The sequence below is a fragment of the Chamaea fasciata genome, unplaced genomic scaffold (genome assembly GCF_029207755.1).
Source record: "Chamaea fasciata isolate MVZ Bird 193981 ecotype frontalis unplaced genomic scaffold, bChaFas1.0.hap1 SCAF_3, whole genome shotgun sequence".
Classification (NCBI taxonomy): domain Eukaryota; kingdom Metazoa; phylum Chordata; class Aves; order Passeriformes; family Sylviidae; genus Chamaea; species Chamaea fasciata.
Window position 1 is genome coordinate 32,417,885 of NW_027094088.1, and position 26,736 is coordinate 32,444,620.

Here is a 26,736-nt window from a genome sequence, read left to right on the forward strand (position 1 = left end):
CAAATGCCAGAGAAAGTAGTATTTATTTCAGGAAAATAGAAAAAGACAATGTTGGTTAATGACAAGTGATAAACTTCCTACAGCAAGCTAAAGAATATAATGCAACAGAATTATACTGGGCTTTGTATTGTTGTGTAAAAACAGATCCTGTCATACACAGATGTCATCTGCAGCACCAGAAGATGCACTGACTGCACTAACACCTGGGGCAGACAGAAACTTACCATGCTCAAGGAAGCCAAAAATAACATTCGGAATGAGAATAAGAGCCAACAAAACAAACAGGGTATAAAGATTCAGCACAAATTGGCAAACTATGATTATGGAAACAATGCTACATTTTCGGCAATGGCTACCTTATTTCAAATATTGTTATTGCCAAACTTAAAAAATAATTAAAAAAAGGTTTGTGACATATCTGAACCTTAAGTGATTGACTCAATCTAAGTCCAAGCTTAAGTTCAACCTGATCTTTTTTCTGTGTGAATGTATTTTTCCTTTGCTCATTCTTGGTGTTTTTTTTGGTGGTTTTTTTTGGTTTTTTTTTTTTTTTTTTTTTTAGTTTTGTTTTGGGTATGGTTTTTCTTTTAAATACTTATTCTTTTCCATAATACTCCTACTGACTATATCCCAACTACTCCTTTTCACGAATTCCAGTTCTGTGCCAGCAATATTATCTTTCTTACTGTTGTCCAACTAGGACAAAAAAAATGAACAAAGCCACACGGTACTATCTACAGAACAAGAAGAGAAAAACCAAAAAACATAAGCATGCTCATCAGAAGCCTTGCTGCATCTCCCCATAAAACATGTGGAGACAATTTTCTCCATCAGGAATCTGTTTTCAGATGAAAAACACCCATATGCTTTCAATCTTCATTTCAGACCTTAAGGAGTTTGTGCCTCTTTCTGACATGCCATATAGTATGTATCTGTAGGACTGATAGTGGGCACGGAATTGCACCTTTCAGAAGAGCACTCAGCAACAAAGAGCTGGGCATAGGATTCCTTGTAATATATTAGAACTGGAGATTGTCTAAAAAGAGATCACAAGGTGAGTTTAAAAGCTGATTAATTAAGACTTGATCCATTAAAAATATGCTAAAAATGTGATGAAAATGCTAAGAGTTGAAACTAAAAATCTTTATTTCAGCAAACAGGCAGAAATTATGGCATACATAGAACTAATAAATTTCACTACGGCTGTAAAAGATTCAAGTCTACAATGACTTCATCAAAATAAAGGCTCTACCCAATTATCACCAGTCTGGCCCAATAAAATTACCAGCACGATGTTTAAATGACTATGAGAGCATGATGACTGAGCAACATGTAGAAGAAAAACTGTTTTTGAAAAAGCCCTTTTATTATGTTTATCAGCAAGAACTGTAATAGTAAAACAAACACAAAATGACCACCAAGGACAGTATGATCTGTAATATGAAAAAATGTACAAGTTCCATAATTCTTATGTTAACAAGTTGCCATCATTCTTCAAAACAATTTGCTAGTGCAAAAGCTAAACAACAAGTTCTGGGTTCTCTGTGGCTCCTCAAAGGCTTCCTGACTAATTTCTGCTTAAAATCAAAAAAAATATTTGTAATAGCCAGTGTCCCGCTCAAAGCTAAAATTCAAGCTGTGTTTCCTGACTGGTGAATCACTTCAAGAAGTTGTTCCTACAAGGAGGGTTTCACACTCATTTTACCTGACTATATCCTCTGGAAACCAAGTACAATAAAAAGAAAACATGACCATTTAAAGAAAGAGGAAATGAATGACCAGATGAGTAATCATCATTAATCTCACAAAACTGGGACAGCTTTTCTGCAATAAAAAAATCTGTAGAAAACCAAGATTTTAATTATTTAACTAACTTCATATATTGCTGAACAAGAATAAAAAATTAGGTTATTTTTACTTAATTGCCTTTTCAAGACTCAGTTGAAGAAATGAAGACCAAGTGGAAGGAACAATCCTTAACAGAAACTACACCTGACTCAAAAGTCTGATGCAGAAAATAGATGGGAGGCTAGCAATGGCCCAGCAGAAAGCAAGAAATATTGTCTGCACCTTTTTCAACTCTCCCTTGGCACTAGGTTATATCTATTCTTGGAGAAAAGATACTGGGTACAAGTCAGAAGAAAGGTCCATCTGTGTGGCCATTTTTAGGAAAATTACAAAGGAAAAAAAAACATCCCAGAAGTAAAACTACAGTACTATCATTAAATTCTTTCTGTTTAGCAAATTAAATTATGAAGTAGAAAAACTCCTGACATCAAAATTCCTGTGATGATACAGTTCCACAGGACTAAATCATCAGATAGGTCACAGTGTAGAGAGGAGAGAAGGTAGGATTAATGTAAGCAGGAAATAAGTATGTTCATAAGAAAACTGAAAAGGTATCATGACACTCTCATTTCCTGCATTTTTTTTCCTTGCTCTGAAATGCAATCCACTTTGGAAAGATGAATAAGACAAAATTGAGAAGGCTTTGGTTTTGAACACAGAATGGAATGCATATTTAGATGGCCAAGTGTTTGCAAATGAATAGAAAGATCATCAACAAAATTATTTGGGCATGTAATTTTGAGAAAAAAGTTGCAAGTACATCTGATTTAATGCACTGAGTTTATTACTACTTTCAGACCATAATGACTTGCTAATGGATTGATTACAAGTTTTTCATATACCACAGCTGAAGACTAACTAAATACCCCATGCACAAAGAAACATCTTGGAAACGCCAGGGAGTGGCACCACTTCTGTTATTATGTCTCTGAAAAGCTCAATAATTGCAGTTCTTCCTGGAAAGAAACAAAATGAGCAGAACCAAAATTTTATTTGGAATCAACTACAAAATGAGATCTGGAAAACGCATCACACAGACTTCAGAAGACTCAGCTATTTGAAAAGGACAATACCCTCTTAAGTTTCACTGACTAGATCAGAATATAAAGCATTTTAGCTCAAAAGAATGGAAACAAGCAAGCAGAGGACCTTAGTACAAGAACACCAAACTGTGCAATAAAAGCAGCAGAACCAACCAAAAAAGCTAGACAGTACGAGGGCTGCAGTTGTTGGATCTGAATGAGCCCCCCAGACCCACCAGTGAATGATGCCGAAGCTCTGAAAAGCAACTAGCTAAGGAAAGGTCCATTCTTTCAGTAACAGTTTTTCAGAGGAGAAAAAGAGAAGGAGAAACAAAGATGACTGATTTGCTACGTTCACGTGTGAAAATTCTATCACATTCTATTCAGGGAATAAAAAGGATAAACTATTTTTTAATCTCTGTTTTGAATCAAAAACCCCACCATTTCTCTAAACCCTTACCTACTAGCACCTTCCCGCAATTCACAAAATCCACACATTTCAAAACTAGTAAATAGGAGAGAAAAAAACATGAAAATACTGGAAAATTTACATCCCTAAATTCCATAAAGGAGAAGACACCAACATTAGCCTGGAACAAAAATCCTGCTTATCCTAGTGCAAAGGCCACAATGCTTAACAGAACTACTGGTCCTCCCTCTTTCCACATTTACTTTTCAGAGAAACTTTTTTCCCTTCCAGTGATAGGTTCTGAATGTTTAATCTTTGGCTCTGGACATTTTACATATCAAGGACCTCAAATAAAGACTCACAGAACAAACCCAGTATCTTAATTTTTTATTTTCTTGGATTAATACATAACTTACCTCCTGTCTGACCACAGCAGCCTGCAGTAGTGCAGGGGACAGTCATATAGGACAGTAAAGTAGATGAAATCTATCTTTGCTACTGGAAACACGAGTCTTCCCCTCTTCCTGGCTTGATACTGGTAGCCCCGTTCTGTGTACTTGCTCTGGCACTCATCTGGCCACACAATAAGATAATTCAATTTGCTAATCCAAGGGCGGAAGGGAAAAAAAAGAGAGCAAAACAAAAAGAAAAGAAATAGTGTTCTCCTGGGTTAGTGGAGTGAATTAACTTCTCATGTACTTCCTAAACTACCAGAGTCACTGCAACAAAGCAGTGCAGCCATGCTGTACCAAACCCAAAGAAGAGGGAGTAACTGGGAATACTCCACACAGAGCCATTAAGATAGGGGAACGACCAGTCAGCCTCTTTAATCTCCACCCCACTCCCTTACACACAATATAAGAGCATCACACTTCAATTTCAGTGATGCACTGAGTACATTCCCAAAAACAGGTCTCCCCATCTGAAATCTAATTATGTCAACAATCTACTAACATATAATTGTGGCTTTTATTTGAAACCTCTAGGACAAGTTAGTTTTGACATACGATAAAAATTATATATACTAATTAAAAACACAGGGGTTTTTTGAAGGTCAAACACAATTTTCACTAAAAAGATCACTCTACCCACAAATGCACCTGTAGAATAAAAACAGCCTCCCAGGATTTGGGTGGTAGAGTCAGAGAAACTATACTACAAGACAGAACTAGGCATTTGCAATTTATTTTAGTCTTTTAAAATATTTTAATGAATGTATAACCGTACAGCAGACATACATGAAACATACATGAAGACAGTTTACACAACTATCTTCCCCCTCTTATCTGCCTGCATGAAGTTACAGTTAAAGTCACCTAATCACATACTGCTTTTCCCCATGACACCTGCCCCATCCAATGCCCTAGCTGGACTGTGATCCAGGGTAACATTAGCATTGAGCACTGAAGGAACCTGCTCGCAGCAGAGCAGTCCCTCGATACATGCAAGGATCAATACCAGAATGGAAAACACGCAGGCATTTTGGTGAGAGCATTACAAACCTGACAGACAATGAAAGGCCCCCACAGGCTCAATCAGCACAGTGAAGATCTGCACCTTAGAGGAGACACACACAACTAACCCCAGCTCCCAGCTAGATGAAGCTCCGTCGCTCAGTCACAAACAACTTCCTTTTCTCAATTTGCAGTCCCTTGGTCACCACAGAATGAATTTTGACTACATTATGCAAATTCTTCAAAGAGGGGGGAGTGCCATTGTGTCCCTTTAAAACCTCACAAGTGCTAGGAGCAGAGAGAATTTACTTGTAGCAAACCTCCTATCTGCATGTATTCCATATCTGACGGCCCAGTACAGCATTTTCTAAAGGAAAACCAGAATCTCACAGCTTTCCTTTGCTTTCTAGCTAAAGTAAAAACAATCTGTTGTATCACAGATCCATCCTGCTTGCAAAGCTAAGAAAAGCAGTGTTAACATGGAAACTGTCCTGTAAGGAGTCTCAAGGAGATACTATGGTATCAATATACATTAAATACCTTCTCCTTGCTATGCCAAGAACTGGAAATGGTACCACAAAATCCATTTCTGCAACTACTCATGCCTTGGGTTTTATTCCAGGCATTTGAGGAAGCTTCCAAGCCCTCCCCTACAACTGCACATAGACTTTTCCAATTCATTTTCATAACCTGGATCTTTTCTGGCTTGTATGTTATTACCAGAATTTTAAAGAAATTTTGCCTGTCAAATCCATTAGAGCAGATGAAACTCAATATAGGAAGAACCATTGTTTCTTTCAAAAATCAGATTAGATATGGGAAATACCCATATGTCAAAACCACTCCTGAAACAATGCACTGCCATGCCAAAGTTTGGTAACAAATCGTAAGTCAGAAGGTTTCTCTACAAAAGAATTAAAGAAAGCATTTTAATCTGATCCATTACAAATAACGTCTAGATTCTTGAGATTTTGACAAAATTCTTTGTATACTCAGCTGCACTACTCTCTCTATTCAGCCAGCCTTCCTAACCTCCATCAGACAAAGGAAAAAATAAAGCCTACAAGAACAGAACATTTACATGAAGATGAAAAAGTGTTTGAAAAAGTGATAATCTAAGAGTGAAGGGAGATTCTTTGCAGTGTTTATGTTTAACTTTCTCCTCATTAAATAGAACATTAAGTTGAGGAGCTTCCATATCAGCAGAGTTTAGCAAGACAGACTTCTCAGCATCTGGACATAAAGTAATTCCCAGAGGAAATTAATCATAGGAAATCACAGCATATGTAACCATGTCTCCGTTCATTTTACAAAAACTGTCCCATCCCACATATCATTTTACAGACGCAAGCCCAGAGCCAAGAACGCTGTCACAATGCCTTGAATGGCATTCCAAAGGAGAAAAGATCATCATCGCAGTGCTAGAACAGGCTTCATTCTTTCAAAGTACGTAAATATTTTATGAGTACCTTTGCTTTCACAGGGAAGAAAATAATTTCCTCCAAGTGCAGATCAGTGGATGCTATCTAATCTCTTGTCACAAGAACGCAACCCCTATGTATCCGCAACTCATCAGCATACCATCTCCATCTCATTTTCTTCCATCAAGCCGCGAGCACTGACGGGCTAATTGGCGGCTCCCGTTAAACAGGCGCCGAGCACACGGCGGCGGGCGCTGGCCGGCCGTGCCCGCCCGGCTCCCGGCTCCCGGCCCCGCTGCCCGGCGGGGAGCAGGGGGGCCCGGGGAGCGCCCCCGCCCCGCCCCGCCCGCTTCCTCCGCTGCTACGCCGCGTTCTGCTCGAAAATCGCCATCGGGTTTTTGTTAGCGCAGTAACCCGTTCGTCCCCGCGGCGGGCGCACAAAGTGGGCCCGGGCTGCTCCTCGCCACCGCGGACAAAAAAACCCCTGATTTCATGTTTTTCCCGGGAAGCGCCTCGAAAAAGGAAAAGCTCACGCCTGCCGGAGGATATTTTCGGAAGCAGGGGACCTGACTCGTCGGGTGGAAATACGCAATATCAGAAAAGGCGAAACCCGCAGATTTTCTCCATCACCTTTTCACAGAAGACAATATTTAAAGGAGATGGGGGAAAACGCCGCATCCCAGACGAAGGGCGTCATTGAATTTTAAATCTGGAGAAACACGCCACATCCAGCCCCAGGGCAGCCAGTGAAAGAGGGTCACCCCCCAAAAAATTAAACCTCTGGAAACGACTCCGCTGGAACCGCGGAAATCTGCCCGCGGGAGGGGAGGCTGCGCAGCCCCGGGGTTGGGTGGATGGGTGGGTGTGCCGGGCGCCCCGCGGGCGGAAAGGGGCAGGGAGACGTGGACAGCGGGACCCAGCAGCATCAAATGCCAGACGCGGGATGCCGTCCGTGTCCCGCCTGAGGCGATGCCCCCCTGGCACCATCGATCCCCCCGCGCTGACGAGGGGAAAGGGAGGCGGGGGCGCGGAGTAAGCTACGGGCCCGGCGGCGACGGGAGGTGGAGCGGGCTGTGCCCACACCGTGCTGCTTCCCCCTCCGCCGGCCGCAGCCCGCCCGGGTCCCGGCGGGCGGCCACCTCCTGACACAATAGGCACTGGGCGGACCCACGGCGCCACCGAGCCCCTCACCCCGCCGCGGCTCCCGCCCGACCCGCAGCCCAGGGCGGCGGCGGCAGGATCATCCTCACTCACCCCTCCGAGGAGGTTCGGCGCGCCGGGGAGGGGCCGTCGCTAGCGGGTGCTCAGCGAGCCGGCATCCCGCGGGATGCGGGAGCGAGGGCGGAGCGCGCGGTGTCCCTCTGGCAACGGCCCCGGCGTTATTCCCTGCACATAGCGGCGGGTAACGGCACCGCGGCACCGCGCCGCACTGCGCACGCGCCGGGGCCGAGCGGCGGCGGGGCCGCGCCGCGCCTGCGCCGCCCGCAGACAATAGCGCTCCCCGGGCTGCGGGCGCTCCCCGCGCGGGCGATGGCGGGAGGCGAACGGCGCTTCCCGCCCCGATCCGCCCCGGCCGTGACGGAACCGGCGCCGAGCCCGTTGCAGGCCCGAGGGCGTAGGCGGACGGGCTGCGCTGTGCGCAGGCGCGACTGCGGCCGCGATCCACAACAAAGGGGAGACGGGTTGCGACGACCACCCTCCCCCAGTTGCCGTGGGTGGGCGGTAGGCGGGGGCTCTGCCTCCGACGGCGCCGTGTATGCCGGGACTTGTAGTCCTGGCGGTGGCATTCCCGCCCTCGGGAAGCGCGACGGATCCCCGGCGTTGCTAGTCTCAGCTGCGGCGGCCGGTGACAACGGCCGGCCATCAGGAGCCGGAGGGATCGCCGCAGGTGACTCCTCCGAGAGCCCAACGCGGGAAGGCAGAACGGGTGGAACTTCTATCCCCCAGCCTCCCCGGTGTCGGCGACAGCGCCGGCTGCCCCACGGGAGCCAGCGGCGTCCTGATGCGGGCGCCCCGCGGGGAGCGCGTCCTGGAGGAGTCCCTGGAGCGGTACCAGAGGCGCCTCCGAGGTGAGCGGCACCGGCGCGGAGTGAGGACGGGCCGCCCCGGCCGCCGCCCGGGTCTGCGGGCGGGCTCCGCCGCGCCCGGCTGCCCCCGCCCCGCGGAGCGCCCCGGCCGGGCTGGGACGGCCGGGAAGTTGTTCCTGGTTCTCCCCGCACCGATGGCGGGCGCTGTTCTTGCGCGCTCGTGTCTCCGTAACTCGGCTCGGGCAGGACCGCTGCTGCTTCCTTCGGGTGCGGTTTTGGTTCGTGTGAGGTCTTTGGCCAACCTTGCAGCATCGGATTCTAGTCGTGGTAAAGATGAGGGTACAAATGGATTCTAATAAGAGTGGTTGTTTCCCATGTCATCGAGTGTTTTCATACCTGCCACTTTGTCCAAGAAGCGTGGTAGAGAGCACCTGAATCTGTCAGCCGTGAGACCTGGGCTTTACAAGCCTTCACACTGTCACTGGCTGGGCAAAGTAAATGTCCGAATTCTGAAGTAAGCCAGCGGATGGATAGCTCGTGCGTTTGCGAACCTTTTGGTTCGAGAAGTTGTGTTCTGAGCACAGCACCCCCACGTGGCCTGTTGGGATGTTTCCTGTGCCATTGGAAACAACATTGCCGAAGGAAAAAGAAAAAAAAGGATAAAACAATGGAAACATTTTGAAATAGCTACTGGATACTTGATTCTCAGCAAGTATTTTTTTACTCCCTTCTCGTAAGAGCATCGATTCTTTACATTAACAATAGATTACTTTTGTTCCAGAAGATAGAACTTTGAGGAATAATTTCTGTTTATTTTCTTGTAGAGGAGATGACATGGTAATGCTACTTGACACTTGCAGTTAAGAGTTGTTGCAGAACAGTTAGGATGACAATAATCAGGGCTGTGTGTAAGACTGTTAGAGTTGATCCTATCTAATGGATTTACTGGATGCATGTATTCTCTTCATACAACTTACTTTCATTTTATCTTTTTTCTGACTAGATCTCCTTACACTGAATCCATTATATTTATTAAATAATTTTATAACCTGAATTTCTGGTGAGCCTTTCCCCTTTACATTCTTGGAAGCAAGAATTTTATTTTAATACAATGCCAAGGTGGTCTTGATTTCATACATCCAGGGGTGCCTTTTAGTCACAATCAATACAGTGATGCACAGACAGCCCCAATACAGGGCAATATAACCTAAGTTCCATTATATTTCTCAAAGAACCTCTTTATTGCTCAGTGAGGCATAATTTTTAACTCCTTTGAGCTGTACAGAATTTTCCACATCTTTACTACCAGTGTTCACTGTAGGACAAACAGGTCCTCAGTACTCTCAAAGTTGTGAAATCTAATGCTTTACCTATTTCAATCATATGGTTATACAGCTTGAGATTTTTCTCCTCCTTGGGATCATTCCTGTCATCAGGATTCTGCAATTTTAGGTGGCATGCTTTGGGCATTATTTGATGTTTTTGAAGTAAAGCATTCTTAACCTGCCTCTAATGCTTGACATTATCTGGGCGCAAGCTGAGCAAGCTCATGGCAACAGGTTTTCACCACCCATGCTGGACACCAGAAGAATCACTTTACAGCCTTACTCATTTTGATGGAAGGGTGGATAAGTTCTCAAAGAGTAACACATTGTTTCAGTGCAGTGCCCTTAGCTGCAAAGGGAAATTCCTCGGAAGACAGGGAGCCTGAGCGTTCACTAAACTGAGTCTGGTGGCCAGAGGGCAGAAAGCTGGACCAAAAAAACCTGATTAAGACCTAACTGGTCTTAGAGCCGAACAGAGTGCCTTTGATAAAATAACAAAGGTTCTATAATATAGCTTTTCCTGACCTTGTATAATGAAAGTCTTTAATACTATGTGTAGTACTAAGTTAAGAGGGTAGTATTTTGTACACTTGGGGTTATTAGGTTACTGTGTAAACTTTCATAAAATTGAGACCATTTCAAATGAACCTTAAAAACTTTGGGAGATAAAAAAGTTCTTCTCAAGGGAGTAGAGGTATTTTTTAAAGGAGACTAAGTGGTGTGCTGCTGTATTCATATTAATAACTGAAAATTGACAGGCATAATGTGAATGTCCAATGGGCCTTCAACTACACCACTGCCAAGAGCAGAGCTTGATGCCTTCCTGTGACTTTCCCCTTTTCTCCTAACTGCAGTAAATTGAGAAGACTAGACTATTATTATTTTAGACTAATAGAAGGCTATTTAGACTATTATTATTTTACTATCGAGTTCTTTATTTTTAGCATATTTTTGGTTTCTCTGTTTCTCTTGAACAGAGAACTTTTAGCTTATTTTTTATGTTGAATTTTCTGCCTCTTGAGTAAACAGCACTGGCTCACTGTTGGACCTGAGACAGTGTAGGAGCAGGAGCAAAGGAGGGGCAAACCATCCTTTTTAGGAGCCTGATACACTTGTCTACCTCACGTCTGTCTTAGGATATTGTGGAAATTACATTCTGTATTCTACTGCATTGCTGAGTGCAGTGTCCTACATAATTTCAGAGAATGGGGATGCAAACTCTAAGAGAAACAGATGAAAATATAAGACTTCTACAAAAAAAGTTTCATTTTGAGGCTGTTTTATGTGGTTCCAAAAATAAAACAGGAGAGATGGCAAGTCAAAGCCATCTTAAGAAAAATGAGTATGTGGCCCAGTTTCCATCGCTACAAGTTAACTGTGACACTGAAACAGCTTAGAATTACATTCTAAATGGTTTTTTGCTTAGGCTTTTTATTTTTATTTGGCAATTGTTTCTAGGTATTCTTCTGAACATAAAATGTTCTTCGAAGGGTGGAGAATCTGTCAAAGGGATCTGGGCAATGAGGTTTTCACACGTGAGCGTTTCTAGAACTTAGGCAAATGGTTTATTGCTCTGCAGAAAGGGCTGCTTTAGGAACTCATGACAATGACTGCTGCAGCTCCAGTGAAGCCTGTGCTTTGGAAGGTGATAGCTTGGTAAAAAGTTGTGCTGAAAACTACTTATTTCTCATATAATGCAAAGCAACAAAAGAGACCAAGAAACCAAATCAGAAGGATTTGTTATTTTGAAACAGCTGAGCATTTCACACATCTTGGGATCTTTTGAGGCCTGACTATTGAACAGCCTGGTATTGCTCATTGCTTCATGTAAAAATCCCAGCAGCACAGGTAGTGATAGATAGGATATTTTTAGTCTCAAAACTGCCATATAGTGCGTTACTTCCATAGTAGCATACCTGTGTTTGGCAGCTAATAAAAAATAGCTGATGTCAGAATGGGAAGTAAAGTATGTTCCAAGATGTGCTAAACACAAAAAACCCTATAACCAAAATCTCAATTTCAATATTTTTCAGCAGTTACTTGACTGAAGAGGTATATGATGTAATATTTTAGATTTTTAGCTGTTGATAGAAGCAAATGTTGATCTAGTTCTGGAGAGGAAAATTTTCCTTAATTGGACATAATCTTTCTGTTTTCACTAGTGTGTGTAACTGTCTGTTTTGTCAGTTACTGTTTCACAAAAATTCTACAGTGCTTTGGTTTGGGGTTTTTTTAAGACGTAAAGAATCAGTTTAGTTCCTTCTCTAATTTTTTAAGGCTGTTTTCTGATTTGGAACCATTAGATATCAGAAAGTGATGCTGTTTGTTGAATTTATGGCCAGTAACTTCATGTTCTTGTAGACATTATTAGAACAGGATTGTCAGGTTTGGTTGACAGATTTATGGAACTTTTTCATAGAGTTGCCATTTGTTTTCCTCAATTTATGCTGCTTAATGATTCTACCAACTGGAGTTGTTTTCCATGTTTTTCAGGCAATTCTGTTGTTTTGGATGATTGGTTCTTTTGCTCCCAGAGTATTTTCTATGGCATTTCTGAGTCCATGAATGAGGTAGCTTTGGTGCTTTCATTTAAAGGAGTACTCTTTAAAAAGAGTTCTGTGCAGTGCCTGGAAAAACATCTCTTGTTTAGGCAATGCTAACCTCGTTCAATGCCTTCTGAGATTTTTCCTGTTTTGACTTCAATAATGAATTGTTCTTACACTGATTTTTTTAATGTATTGAGTTTGATCCATCAGATTTGTGTGTTAGCTTGTCATTTTTCATAATTATCTCAGATCCTTTGAACACTGAAAACCAAAGACCTTAATAGTAAATTTTATTTTTTGAAGTTTCAATCCACATGAGTCCAATTTCAATTATATCCTCAGCTGTTCCAATAGGAAATAATGCTTCACTGATGTTTTATCATAGAACAGGAGTATGTGTTTGGATTTTATTTGTGGTGTCTTGTTAAGATGTCAAAAAGAAAGAGGCTGATTGATTTTGATATGCAAACCATAGTGCTGCACGTGAGTAGTTTTTGCAGTATGTTTGCACTGAGGCCATGTTTCTATAAAATGTACTATTGCACGAGTAGCTTAACTGAAAAAGTTAGATTTGAATGGGGGAGCACTTAAAAATTAATTGCATCTGAATTAATTAAAAATTAATCATGTTGTCTTTAAGAAAATGTTCTTTGTTGTTCTTTAGTTTGCATCCACAGTGTTTTTTAAATTTCTTTCATATTTAAAAAGAATATTTTTACACTGTAAGAAACAACAAACATAGTCTTTCCACTCATTGGTGCATTGTCTTTTATCCTAAAGCCCAAAATTATGTTCCTTACTTTGGAAATACAAAATGCTGTCATGTACTTATTCCCTTTTAGGCATCCAGTTCAATTCCTACTGAAATGTTGGATCTTTTGTATCTGGTGAATGTAAAGCCACACCACTGGGACCTCCTAATTCCCAGTTTCCCAGTGGTGAGTGTTTTGCCTTATAACAGCAACATTAGTAATTTGGAAATAGGCAAGCTTTTAAGAAATTTAAGCAAATACTAGATGACACTTTCCAGGATGTGGTGGTGTTATTTCAGAGGTAGGAAAGTGTAGTAAAAAAAAAAAAAAAAAATTGCATCAGTGTGCCATCAGTAATGGTTTTTATGTGTTGCACTACTACTGCCCTATATGTATATGGGAAAGGAGGACAGAGTGTTAGAAGATCTATGTTATCTTTGTGGATGAAGTAAGAACTTGGAGTTCAGAAGCTGTAATACTCCAAAGAGAGAGAGAGACAAATTCTGGGAAAACCAATATATATGGGCTTGGTTGGTTCTGGTTTGTTTTGTTTTGTTGGTTGTCCCTTGGCTAGGGAGCAGATGCTGGCACTCTGGGGTTCTCTGGCAGACATCTGCAAGGAATGGGGAAATGAAGGAACTTTATTGCTATCGGATGACACACCACACGACAAATGACATTGAACACTTCTTGGCAACAAATGGTTGCAACATAGTTTGCTAAATGCCTAAGCCATTGCATCAGTGAGATACTTCTGCCATTTCTCGATTAGCTCTTCAGCCCCCATAGCATCCTGGAGTGCTCAAGAAAGGATGAAGAGCCTAAGTATGCCAAAAGTGAAATATTCGAGCTAAACCCTTCTTTTTGGAGTCATTGCCTTGTGAATGGTATTTGGATTTGTTTTACTAAATTATGACTGTTTAAATATGCTTTTTGTGTCTTCTTTTACATTAAATTCATTAAAGGATGGAGTAACCAGAAATGGCAGTGTGAGCCATAAGATGACTGGGCTTTAAAAATAAGTGCTGAGAGAAGATTAATAGGTCAGAAATGGTTCAGGTTATTATTAATAATTAGCATTGCTAAAAAGAGAGTGTTACTGGACTGAGAACATATTCCTAAATATAATGCTTTTTTGCAGGTTATTTATATTTTATAAGTTGTTGGTAAATTACTACCAAGTAGAGAAGACTGGAAAAACAGTGAAAACCATTAAAATGGGGAAAAATAAATTTCTGAGCTTCAGTCAAGATGATGTGAACTTGAAAAACATGGAGTGAGGACAAATACTTATCTAGCTTTTGTTTTCTGACTTGAACTGCTATTTCCTTTCTATTTGTAAGAAAAGAGCTATTAACTTTTTACAGCAACCTACACTCTGAGGCATGTCTTCTGAATTCTACCTAGCAAATGCTGTGATTATTATTTGAAGGGGGTTTTTGCCACTGACAAGAAATATTTTTAGTTATTTATGCATCATATCAATTTAGAAATTACAAGCACGTAAAAATTAAGTAAGGACATCTGTTGGAAAGGTTACTGTTTTTCTTACTGTAGCAGTTCCAGTAGAAGGTGTTTCCTTATAAGCTTGGCTCACAAGAGTGAAATTGCTGCTCTGTGAGCATTTCTACCTAAAAGAAGTAATAAGTGAGTTGTCTGAGGTCCAGTGCTGCAAACTAGATCTGTCCTTATCTAAAACTAAGCCCATATTCTTGAAAATATTTATATTTTTCTGAATAGAGGTTTTCTGTTGTGTTTGTTGGGTCTTTTTTTCTAGAATAGTGTGTGTTGTTATTTATTTTTCACACGTGTTCAGAAGTCATCGGTCTTTATTAAATAAATGATTTATGGTGGCTTGGTTTGCTGAGTTATTACTTCATTTACTCAGGTATTTGTCTCATGGTGTGACACGTTGCTTTGTAATAATGTGTGGTGGCATCACTAAAATGCAAAAAACATTTTTCTTGGTTTCCAGTCCTGCATATTGTAGAAAATGTAGCATGAGCTTTAGGTTCATTGAAAAGTATGGAAGGTGCATATGCTAGGAAATATTTTAGGGTCAAGTATATTATTACTTGTGCACCTTCAGTGTCCTAATGTATTGAGGGGCTAAAATACTATGTATAGCTCTTCTCTGAAAAATTAGTATTTAGTAAGTATTTTCCAAATATAGTCGTTTTTCTGGCAGTTTGCATTAGATAATTGCTTCCAGTGCTGAGTTTAGGTCAAGTAGTCAAGCTAGACACATGCTGAATGCTTGTAGTACTCTCGTGTTTTTTTTCCCATTTGAAATATCAGCTAGTAAATCCTTTCTTTTATGTTGTTTATTGTGGCTAATGATGTGGTTGGGTTTTTTTTAGAACGTGCCAGTGAAAGCATCTCTCAGCTGAAACATGCCTTGGCAAAAGGTGATGATGGCCCTGGATTTGACCAGTCCTCTGTGGATGAGGGCAGTGACAATGCAGACAGGGCCGGTGATGACTGTGGGAACGCAGCCAGTCAGGAACTGCAGCAAAGTCACGTGGGTAAGATTACTCTGAAAAGCAAATGGTTTAAACATTGTTAGAAATTATACTAATTTCAATGAAAAAAGTAATTATTGGTTACAATGGTTTTTATCTCTTCCTAGTTAACCAACTAAAAATTTTGTTGGAACACCAAGAAAGAATGGAAAGTGAAGAGTCTCCCTCAAGTAGGAAGAAGTCATTCCATGTATGTTTCTTCTGGTTTCAGTTGTGTTGTTTGAATAAATGGCATGCATGTTGATTTTATAGTATACAGAGAAAAAAAGAAACATTGAATCATTTTTACAATTTTAAATACAGGAGCTTCCTGAGGCTATGACCAGAATTTGATATCCTTGTGACCATAATGGTAGAAAAAGGCATCTATAATACAGGGTTTAGACTATTCTCCCCTTTTTGTTGACCATGCAGCGTGGTCGTCCATCCTTTTTGTTTTGAAAACACTTGGGATATACAACAAGGAAAAATTTCTGAAAAAACAGCCTCTATTTTCCTTTGATTGTACCTTAAGGATTCTCAGTGTCCTTCTTATGCTTTATGCTTTTTCTTGAAAGAATTAGAGGCGTTCATGCAAAACCAGGTTTTGTAGGTCTCTGCCAAAATACAGTGGTCCCTGTCAAAGTTTGTTCATGCCCTTACAAGGGCTTCTCAGATGCTGCTTCATTGAAGCAGAACTGCACCAAAGTACATGTGATGCACCGTTCAGTTACAGAGCAGCTGCTGGTTGCTAGAATCTCTACAGAAAAATAATTCAAAGGCACTGTTGCAGCTTTATCTTTTGATGGCCTACACTGAATATTTTTGGTTTATACTAAGCAAGACAAGCAGCTCTTTGCTGTCAAAGTTAACAGCAGAATAATCTGAAGCCTGTATTCCTACTGTGTCACTTTCAGCCCGTGTAATGAGCATAGCTCTGCTGTCCTGACATTAAGGAATTTTATTTGAAGTTAACGTGTTTGAGGGTTCTAAGATCCACGAGTTTAGTATGGTTGTCCTGCCAGGTATTTTGCCTCATAATGTCATAGGAAAGAGTTAGTGTTTTGTAGCTCAAGGGATTGATGCATCATTGGTTGACTTTGGCATGACATGAATCAGTATCAGTTTGTATTTAGCTTTGGAAGGGAGGGAAGGAATCTTTTATTCCATCTTATGTGAAATTTTCTACTTATATTGGGAAGTTTTAGTACAGTGGAAAATTTAGAAAATGGAACGCTTTTATCTAAGATACTTGGGATAGTGCTTTCAGGGAGTGGATCAAAGAATGGAGGAAAAAACAGAGGAAAAAATGGGAATTTACTGTGTTGGTACAGCATTGTCCCATTTGTTCCTCTTGAGGTTTCCAGTGAGAGACATTCTGTGAAGTGGTGGCTTTATTCTCTGCAGCTGTCCTCCATCTGCTTGAGGATGTGAAAGAGTTCTGAAGGCAGACAACGTGTAAAGCTCAAAAAAATGCTGAACTGCAAAAGTGCACACACACCAAAAAAAAGCCCAAACCTTCATAAAACACAGACTTGTTTGTTGATTTACTGGATACTGCAGAAATGCTTCTTGTATAAGAGGAAACCAATTTCCTAAAGGTTAAGGAAAGCATACGTAGATTATGAGTAACCTTAACCTTTTGCCTTGAGTGTTGCTGAAATACCTGATGACTGCTGAATAGTAAATGACTGCAGGATCTATAGCTAAGTATAACATTTCACAAAAACTGTACTCTTCAGTAACCTTTACCACACTTCATACATATAAGTAATATTGTCACAACAAAATTCCCTTTTCTTGCCCATTGATTAAAGTTGCAATAGACATGGAACGAGTACATCTTTTCTTGGATTACACCCAGACGGTTAGGCAGAAATTTTCCTTTTGCTCTACACTTCATCACCTGAGGTCAAGGCCCAGCAAGATTGCTTCATGTAACAACTGCAGTTCTGCAGGCTGGGTTTGGGCTTACCTAGCTGCACCCAGCCTCTGTTCCTGATACTGTTGTTATAGCTGGAGGTGTGATGGATTCCTGTTGTTTCCTGCCAGTTTATAGGGTGGCAAAGTTTCTCTTTCTGTGGTTTAGATGCTTGAAATTTGAGGCATTCTGGAAAAGTCCAAGCTGGGCCAATTTTTTTGTGATGTTGGCAAAACTGTTTGTCACCGTTTAGAATGCTGGCTTCTAAAGCTGCTAAGCATTTATATGTTATAAATTCTTTTCAGTATTAAGTATTTTAATGCGAACAATATTTCTGAGACTCAGGCATAATTATTTGGTTATTCCTACTGATCAGATGCATCTTTCAGTTCTGATTTAAATATTAGGCCTAATTTAAATTCATGCTTCCCTGACCTCTGTTCTTTCACCCTTCTACATGTTATATTGTGAGAACATAAATTAAAAAATCCCAAATCAATTTATAATCAATTTATGACAATTACGTTGTTAAAAAGGTAAAAAATCTCACAGAGGTCTTCTGTTCTTTTTGTGTTGAGAAAATATACTTTGTTATTTTCTTTTTAATGAAAAATTCCTTAGCCTATTGTTTACATTACAGTGATGTTTCTCAGTTTAAACATTAGAACGGTTTTCAGTGAAAAAAATTTGAATAGAAATTGAGTTTTCCCATATTTTCTAACACTCCTGTGGTGTAATCTCGTCAGGGAGGCAGCTGGAGGTCTCAGCTACAAGTTGTTTATTATGCTTTCAAAGAAGAGGGGCAGATGAATAGGAGCCAGAGCAACAGATGATTTACAAATATTATCAAGGCTATATATACTTTAACAAGTGCGGTTCCTCTTTCCAAAAAATCTATAAAGTAGTTACGATTAAGAATTTAAATCAAGGTAAATTCTGAGTCAACAGAGCATGGGGCTTATGTCTACTGCGCCAGGCAGAATGTGTTGCAAATTTGGAATTCCTTCTCTAAAGGGATGTTTTTTTCAGATGGTTCTGGATATCCTTCATTTTTCTCTGCAATCCTGGTTCCATATATTTCAAGAGTGTCCCCCCCTTTAAAACAGCCTATACTTATATTTGGTGTAATTGTACTTAAAGTTTTTTGTTGCTAGAAACTTTCAACTCATCCTAATTGAAGGATTATACCTTTATAAGGATTGGACAAGGAATTTTAATGCATTATTGGCAGAACCTGTAGATAAGATAACCAGTAGATGTAATAGACAGCCATTAGTAGCTTGGTTTACTTTTTTAAAATTTTGCTTTGTGGGGTTTTGTTTGGGTTTGTTTTGTTGGGGTTTTTTCTTGGTTTTTTTTTTTAATTTTTTTTTTTGGAATGGTGAATATTTCAAAAGTAATATTTAAAAACAAGGGTGTGGGTTTCTGAATCTTTGATCTTTTTTAGACTTCAATTATAGTTGAGAAGTATATCATGAAATATTTTTGCACAAAAAGGTATGGTTCTGACCCAAAATCATAGGTGTTAGAATTGTGTTTCAAAAACAGGGAGATGCGTAAAGATACTTGTTTTTCTTCAGAAGTGTGAACTAGTGCTAGAAATGTAGCTGTTGTTCCTCTGAGAAGACTCTGCTAACAACTCTGTGTGCATTTTGAAGCCTTACCAGAAGAAAACTGTAGGTTGTATTCTGTGTGCAAGCAACATCTTGCTGCAATAATGGAAAATCAAAACATAACACACGCTGTTCTTTTCTTCCCTCAGAAACCCCCAGAAGCTGTGCCTGCAGGGTTACCAGCCCTTTCTGATCTTGTTCCTATAATCAATGATCAGTCACAGTACATTAACCATTTGGAAGCAGAAGTGAAGTTTTACAAGGTATGAGACAACATATTTGATCTACTAAAACCCTGATCCCCCAGATGGGAAGAACTGCATTAAAAGCAACTTAGACTTTGACTTGAGATTGATTGCTGTAATGACCAAAACTGAGCCAAATGCAGTTCAGTAGATCCCTTACTCTGTGTCTTGGTATCTGGTGTTTAAGGGTCTTTAAAGAAATTTTTATGTCCTATCACAAATATAAATCAGCATTTTTTTTAAGAAGATTTATGGGAATTTAAGCTGCAAAAATACAAAAACTGTCTTTTGAGTATGCTTAGTCTCTCTAAAAGGGTTAAAATATTTGAAAATGTTAGTCTTGACTCTTGGTCTCAAGATGCATCTCAATATTGATGGCCATCTTAAAGAGCCTTTTAAATGCAATTCCTTTATCCTATAGGAGGAGTTGTGTGGGGTGAAAGATCAAGAACAGGCAGTTTTACTGGAAAATGAGGAACTCCATCAGAAGCTGAAATTCTTAACTGCAGAATATGTGTTGAGAGAACAAACTCTTCTAGATGCCTCAGTAAGTTTTTAATTTTTATTGCTTTAATCAGTGCTCAAGGGTCTTGCCAGATTATTTTTATGGAAGGGTATACAAATGGTTGTCCACAAATGGAATTTTAGTCAAAATTTAATGAGAATCTGTAAACATGGATTTCCTTGGGTAACATTATTATCTTAGGTTGCTAACCTATTTAACTTGTGTATTGGTTCTTGTATTCTACTGAAGGTTGTAAGATTCAATACTTAAGGAAGTACATTTGTTTAAAAAACAGCCTACATAATCATAACTGAAGCATTAATACTTTTATTTTAGGCAAATACTCAGAACTCCTGGCCTGTAGGTGGTAAAGACTGTAGCACACACCAGCCTGTCACCTCATCACCAGAACATAACAAAGATCAGGCTTTTGGTACAGCAGCTTCCGGAGACAAAGCAAAATGGCCTGTAGAGCTGGTTGGTATTATCTTTCTTCACAGAGTCCTACCTTTGAAAAACTGTTCAGTGTTGTTGTTGTTGTTCCAGCTCTGATGATCAACTTGGTAACAGACACAGGAGTTGTTTTAGTTGACTGAACCTTAATCTGAGCTCAAATTTTATTCTCTTAAACCTCATCTTCTCATTTTACCCTAAATAATATTACTGTGCAGTTAGACACAGATGGCAGGTTGCATCTGCAGATGATGACTTCCCAGAGATGATTCTTGTTTAAATATGATGGCTTCACTGTACTTTGGAGATTCTTAGGAGTAACGCAGGGCCCAAGTAGGTGGGAACTAACTGGTGTAATTTATGTAGCCCTCCACACAAGCTCTTTTCATAATGAGTTGTTCTGCTCCTGGAGCAGCATAGGCTCAGTAAGGTACAAAAGTAGCTTTGTACAATCTACTTCCCCTTACCAGAATTACACACCTTGTGCTTTTAGAGATACAGAGGACTCCTAGTAATTTAGAGATGATATTGTCTCTTCCTGTACTTTTAGGTTCAGAGGATATTAATTTTCCTTTTGCTCTTAAGTAGTGGAGTAGTGTTGCAACCTTTTGGGAAAAAAATTGGCTAATTGAAAAGTTTTGATATATTTTATCCATTTGCATTTGTGTACTCTGGAATTTATACATTACTTTAATTCTTTAATTATATGGGATTTGGGGTTTTTCATAGAAAAATATAGTTTTGGTTTTTTTGTACTATTATATTAGAACTGAAGACCTCAGTGGTCGCTGATGCCTGCAGTTGTTTGGAAGCTATTTTTTACATTAATTGCTCTTTTCTTCATCTGCCACATTTAAATCAGGAGAATCATGTTGATTGTGACTTCTTTCTAAGCATCATAGTGAGCTAAATTTGTCGTGCTTTATCTGGTTTGTTACCACCATTGTATTTACATGGATGTGGTTGATTCATAGACCTAATTCTTGACCAGGTAATCAGAGTAACTCGCTGTATTATAAATAAATACCTTCTGTACTTGAAGTTCTTAATAATGATGTATTAATATCTGCTGTTTGTGGGAGAGCAAGAGCAGACTTGAGACATGATCATCAGTTTCTGTGAATCATTGTAGACAACTGAGGACTGCAGTTGGAATTGAAACAATTTACCATATGAGGATCTGGCAAAAAACCTTATTTAGAAACAAAGAATGGGAGGGTTGTTCACTTTTTAGACTTCCAGAAATGTGAAATATTTAGGTTTCTCAGCCACTAGTACATCAACAGGTTTATGTCCTCAGGGGAAAAGAATGTGGGTACAGTCTAGGTTTATTTGTAAAGACTGTTATGAAGAAAGCAAGACATATCTTTTCTCCCATCTTTTCTAAAGGAGAATCTAAAACTTCTTTATCAAGAAAAAGTCAATATCCTTGACGCTCAAATACAGTCTCTAAGGTAAAGTGAATTTTTTTTCTTAAAGTAATCCTTAATAAATTGTCATTGCCTAACAGCAGGAACCACTCTTCATTTGAATTTAATGAAGAGAATGCCTGAATGTCTGAATGTTGTGTCTCCTGATAGTGTCCCTTGAAAACTGGTTTTCTATTTAGTTCTCTCAAATAAAAATGTAGCAAAATTGAATGTACTGCTACTTTATAGAAATAGTAGCAATATAAAACATCTTTTTTACCCTCTATCCCCTAAAAAAGTCATGTAAAATAGACCAGTCAAAGAAAAAAGAGAAGTTACAATTTTAGCTTGTGACAACTTCCATAATTAGCTACTTTCTACCACTTTTTAATTATGTTTTTCCCTAAATAAATTGTGATTTCATATATTTGAAAACACTAGAGTGTTTTGTGTGTAAAAAAGAGCTATTGATAGGGAGACAAGTTAAAAGGATGCTCTCTGCATTGGTGAAACCTGCAATGTGCAAAGCCTGTTAGTGAATGTAAAGGAGGATCTTTAATTTCAGCTGTATAATCCATTTTTTTCCCCTTCACCTCAAGTGTTATATTTATTCCAAAATAATTTTTGGAGGCTAAACTTGTCTCAGAAGCTCCTCAAGTACATTATCCAGCCTCTGATTTCTCCTGAGGCATGATCTTGCAAACAGGAAGTTCTGCAATGCTAAATTTTATTGAAGTGAGAAATTACTCACTTTCAGTGGGAATATCTTCCCTTTTAAGTTCAAGGATGAATGTACACAGGACTTGCTTATTTCTGGAAAAGACTTTCCAACAATAGGTGTGCTGGACCAGGGCTGTCTAAGGATCTATGCAGAGCAAATTCTGTTCAGGTTATAGTAGGTTATATGTAATAGACCAAGTACTAAAATTGGAAAAAGTGCACAGAAGATTTTCCAGATGGAAATAAGAATGCATGCAGTGTATATATCATGTGCACAGTAAATCCGATGCAACCAGAATGTGTCAGACTTCCTATGTGTATGCTGCCCAGATGGCCTGCATAACAAACCCAAAGCTTTGGATTCATTGCACAATTTGTCAAATTGATCTATATGTGCACAGTGCGCATTTGTCTGGAACTTCCTGATGAGAACATTCCGATGGCTTACTATCTCCCCAGCCTGACACATGCTTGCAAATTCTGGAGAAAATTCTTCCGAGCACCTGGTAAAAAATGTTGGAGACAAGTAAAAATCTTAGCCTGTTTTTCTGTACATGTGTTTGACCTCAAGTTGTGTGTATTGCTAGATCTGAGTGAATGTGCTGATTGCATCTGGATTCTTGTTTAGGGAGTAGAGAAGAAATATGAAGTTAGTGATATTATTAATAAAACCAGAAAATTGTTAGAGTATTGAAATATTTATACAGCTAATAGTGTTTTTTGCTAATTAATATTATAACCTGTTCAGACAAAATGAAAGCCTACAAGTTTTTCCTCTAATAGTTTTCTGTTTAACTTCAATATTTTCTGATACTATGGGGGAAGAAACAAATTAACACAGTATTGTTTTGTCTATTAATAATTTTCATTTGCAGTTCAGCTGTTATTTCTCTGCTAAAGTCTTCCTTAGCCTACTGAAATGTGTAAAAATAATGTTCACTACAGGGATTCTTACAGTTCTCTTTAGGTTACATTTGTAGTTAGAAATTATACATGAATATGACTTGTAGAAATATGTAATTTCACAAATAATATTTTTTATTTCTTCTTTCTAGAAAAGACCTTTCAGAATCTCAGAAGACATGCAAAGATTTGGAAGGGAGGCTGAAACACCAGAAGTCACTGTTGTCAGCCCGAAATTCTAGCCAGGTTGGTGGTCTGTGCCTGAACTGTGCCCAGCATGAGGCTGTTCTTTCCCAGACTCACTGTAATGTTCACGTGCAGACCATTGAGAGGCTGATGAGGTAAGTTGTGGGGCTGTGTACTTTGTGAGTAGAACTATGGCTGCTTGCATTGAACCATTGAAGTCTCACTGTCTTGGGTTACCTTTGTAAAGAGATGTGCATTTATGGAACAATACACTCCTAAGCTGGAGTCATAATGCTGAAATCAGTGGATATAGGTCCCAACCACTTCAAAATCCACAACAGCTTTGCTACTTATTTCAACTGGGAAAGAATTTTAGTTGTTATCCTCTTATTATGATACCTTGGGCTGATCAGATAATGAGACTATTTACAGTCTGTTTTTCCTGCACTTTTTGTACAAACAAGTCCTTCACTCTGTCTGCACAAAGATTGTGCAAGTCCATGCGTTTTGATAGATTATTTCTTGCAAAAGTTTATTATACTTCTGCAGTTGGATGTTTTTCTTGCTCCACTTTATTCTCCTTATATATGGAGAACTTTTCAGATACATCAACAATAGGTCAGAATAGAATTAGAATTAGGATTTCTGAAGTATTAGAATGAGCCTGAGATGGAATAGTGGGTCAGTTAGAAGCAAGGAGACTGAAGGGATACAGAATGTATGTGGACTCAGTCAAGTGGGCACTATCCCTCTGCACTAGATGGTTATTGTCAGGATTTATGTATTTTTTTTCTATTATCTAGTCCAAAAATTTTCTGGCAAAGCTGTCTTGCTGAGAAGTCATGTTTCAAAATCTGCTTTTGTAACTAAAGTAATTATCTGTCACAGATGTTGGAAAATATGAACAAGCCGTAAATCAGTACATTCTTGTCCTCTTATATTATACTTAGCTTGAAATAAAAGATTTGAGCTGACCTCTTTATCTTAAACCATTATTTCATTTGGAGGTTTAAAGAAATCTGGAAGCTACCTCTACTTGTGGTGCAGTTTATTAAAAACAAGGGTATTCCAGTAGGAATTTTCAAAGGAACTTTATCCAATTCAAAAATGAAATGAAATTTCCAAGTATGACTGCTATGTCTCTGGCAAATACAAAAAAAAAAGTGTTACGATTTCACACAACATTAAGAACACTACAATTTTCAGCCAGAGTCTTGAGCTGCACCTAAACCACACACTATTAAACCTAATTTAAAAGATTTTAATATTTCAACATAATGAAAAAATGAAGTTAAGTATTACAGTTTTACCAACTCTGCTTTACCATTTAGTACAGATTCTAGTGTCTTAGTTAACAAAAGTTCAGAAAAGTTGTAGAATTCAGGTGTCCTATTGCTTGGCTTAGTTCCAGTTTGCAGCAAATGGATTTACATTGTCATTTGATACACTTAGCAATTACTTGTTGAACCTAACCTTTCCTTTTTATTATTTTTTTCCTTCTTTTACATTTATTAATGATCGCGTAATTCCATACTGCCTTTTTTTTTATTTGCATGGATCCCTGTTTTGTTATGCCAACAGAATGTGCTCAGCTTCAGTATATCAGTGACTTGAGATCTGCACTCTTTACTGGCAGCTTTTCTAATGGTCCATCCTTCTGAAATGAAGGACTGGTTGTCAAGCAAATGATATTTCAGTGTCTGCCAAGCTTGCAGCATGCTGTCTTTCACTCATGAGTTTTAGTCGTGCTTTGCTTACCACTCTTAAGTCTTTCATCTGTTTATATTTTATATTTGGTTTACCTGTTGATATAGATATAGATATAGAAGAAGTATCTGGGTTTTGGTTTGTTTTTTTTTTTAATATGCAGAGAAAGAGATGACTTGATGGATGCACTTGTTTCAGTGAGACAAAGCATGAAAGAGATGCAGCAAAGAGAATCTAATGCTTGTAAGCAAGTCGAACATGCTGTGCAAATGGCAGAAGAGGCCAATTTTGAAAAAACTAAGGTAAATCCATCATGAAATTAGAGCTTTTAGTGTTCCGATCTAATGCAAATGTTAATTAATTTTCATGCTAATGAGAGAATACATGCATAAGACCTTTTTCATATGTTGATATGATGTAGATTTAAAACAAGTGCACCATGTGACTGTTTCTGAGCAGTAATATGAATTCTGTATTCAAGTTCTTAAATCCTCATCAATCCTATGAGGAGTGCTGCATTTCTTAATTGATGTAGTTTTACAAGCTAGGTGATATAAATTGAGTTGTAGAATTTTCCAAGATGTTCATGATATGTAAGAGGATAATTTTGACATCACATTTCTGACCTGCTCTGGAAAGAATAGTTAAAATGCTTACAAACAATTCTTCTTTGCCTCAGATAAGAGCAGTGCAAGAACTGATTGACTATCAGAGCTCTTTGAAGATGAGAAGTCTTGTCTAATGCTACCTGCAGGAAGCTTCTGGTGTTATGTAAATAATAATGATAAAACCAGTTTTGATCTAATGCTTGTGTTAGCCCTAGTTCCGTACACAGTCAACCTATATTGACCTAAATTATTTCCTTGATAGTTAGTGACATCTACTGTACTATTAGTGAATTACTATGGAATTGAGAGAGGGTTGCTTTGGTTTGGTTTTTGTAATTGAATGCAAACGAGATTGATATAATTGTTCTATTGATAAAATTGGTGTTATTTATATAGTGCTATAAGAGAAGTGTGTACTTGTAGGCTTGTGTAAAGTGCTGCCTGTTTGTCTACAAGGCTGAATAGTAGTCTGGGTTTTCTTCGTGCCCCAGAACTGTTTTAATATGAAGGAACAGGAATTTTGTTTTTACTTATACTGCATTAATTTTGCCTTTTTACAAGTACTGGTATAGCTCTTGGTAAGTACAAAACCATCCTTTTTTTTCCCCAGTCCTATTTTACACTTAAGTGCTGTTTTTCTTCATAACTAGCATGGAATCCCATAGAGCAGTCCACGTAACAAAAGTGAGAAGTTAACACATTAAGCTTTCAAATACTATAATTGCAATTTCATCAGCATGTTGACCCAAAGTCTAACTTCAGGTGCTCATCATTTAAAACCATCATTTCTTCTTATCTTTTGGTTGTCTCTGTTGTATGTGGCCTCTTGCTTATTTGCATAAAGCAGGAAGGAGAATCTGTTATGTTTAAGTTGATACAGTTGAAGCACAATCAGGAATGTATTTTCGACACAAATGTCATAAAAATATAATTGTTTGAACTGCTTATTGTGTAGTCAGAACAGTGGAGCTAACAAAATAGACATTTCTTCTTGAAATGCAACTAATGCAACTACTTTCTTCTGGAGTGGCATTTAGATGGTTTAGATGCCTACCAAGCTACAGCATTTTAATGCAGGCAGTTGTTTGCTGAAGTTGATGATTCTTTCCTACAGAAAAGGTTTCAATGCCATAACAGAGGAATTCTGTCACTGTGACAGAC

The 26,736-nt window shown here is 39.1% G+C and overlaps 2 protein-coding genes across 7 annotated transcripts in view; one reads left to right on the forward strand and one right to left on the reverse strand.

Moving 5' to 3' along the window:
- CEP170 (centrosomal protein 170) overlaps positions 1 to 7,541 on the reverse strand; it is a 96,315-nt gene extending 88,774 nt beyond the window's left edge. For all 6 annotated transcript variants that reach the window (XM_066178516.1, XM_066178515.1, XM_066178514.1 and 3 more), the window contains exon 1: positions 7,409 to 7,541. The gene's annotated coding sequence lies outside the window, so the exon portion shown is untranslated. The remainder of the gene's footprint in view (positions 1 to 7,408) is intronic.
- A 143-nt stretch (positions 7,542 to 7,684) lies between these two features.
- Positions 7,685 to 26,736, forward strand: part of SDCCAG8 (SHH signaling and ciliogenesis regulator SDCCAG8) — a 104,798-nt gene continuing 85,746 nt past the window's right edge. The window contains 10 exon segments of the mRNA XM_066178519.1: positions 7,685 to 8,109; positions 8,111 to 8,223; positions 15,165 to 15,329; positions 15,434 to 15,516; positions 18,989 to 19,102; positions 19,506 to 19,631; positions 19,926 to 20,066; positions 21,432 to 21,496; positions 23,227 to 23,415; positions 25,131 to 25,269. Of these exon segments, the coding sequence (XP_066034616.1) occupies positions 7,685 to 8,109; positions 8,111 to 8,223; positions 15,165 to 15,329; positions 15,434 to 15,516; positions 18,989 to 19,102; positions 19,506 to 19,631; positions 19,926 to 20,066; positions 21,432 to 21,496; positions 23,227 to 23,415; positions 25,131 to 25,269 (1,560 nt within the window).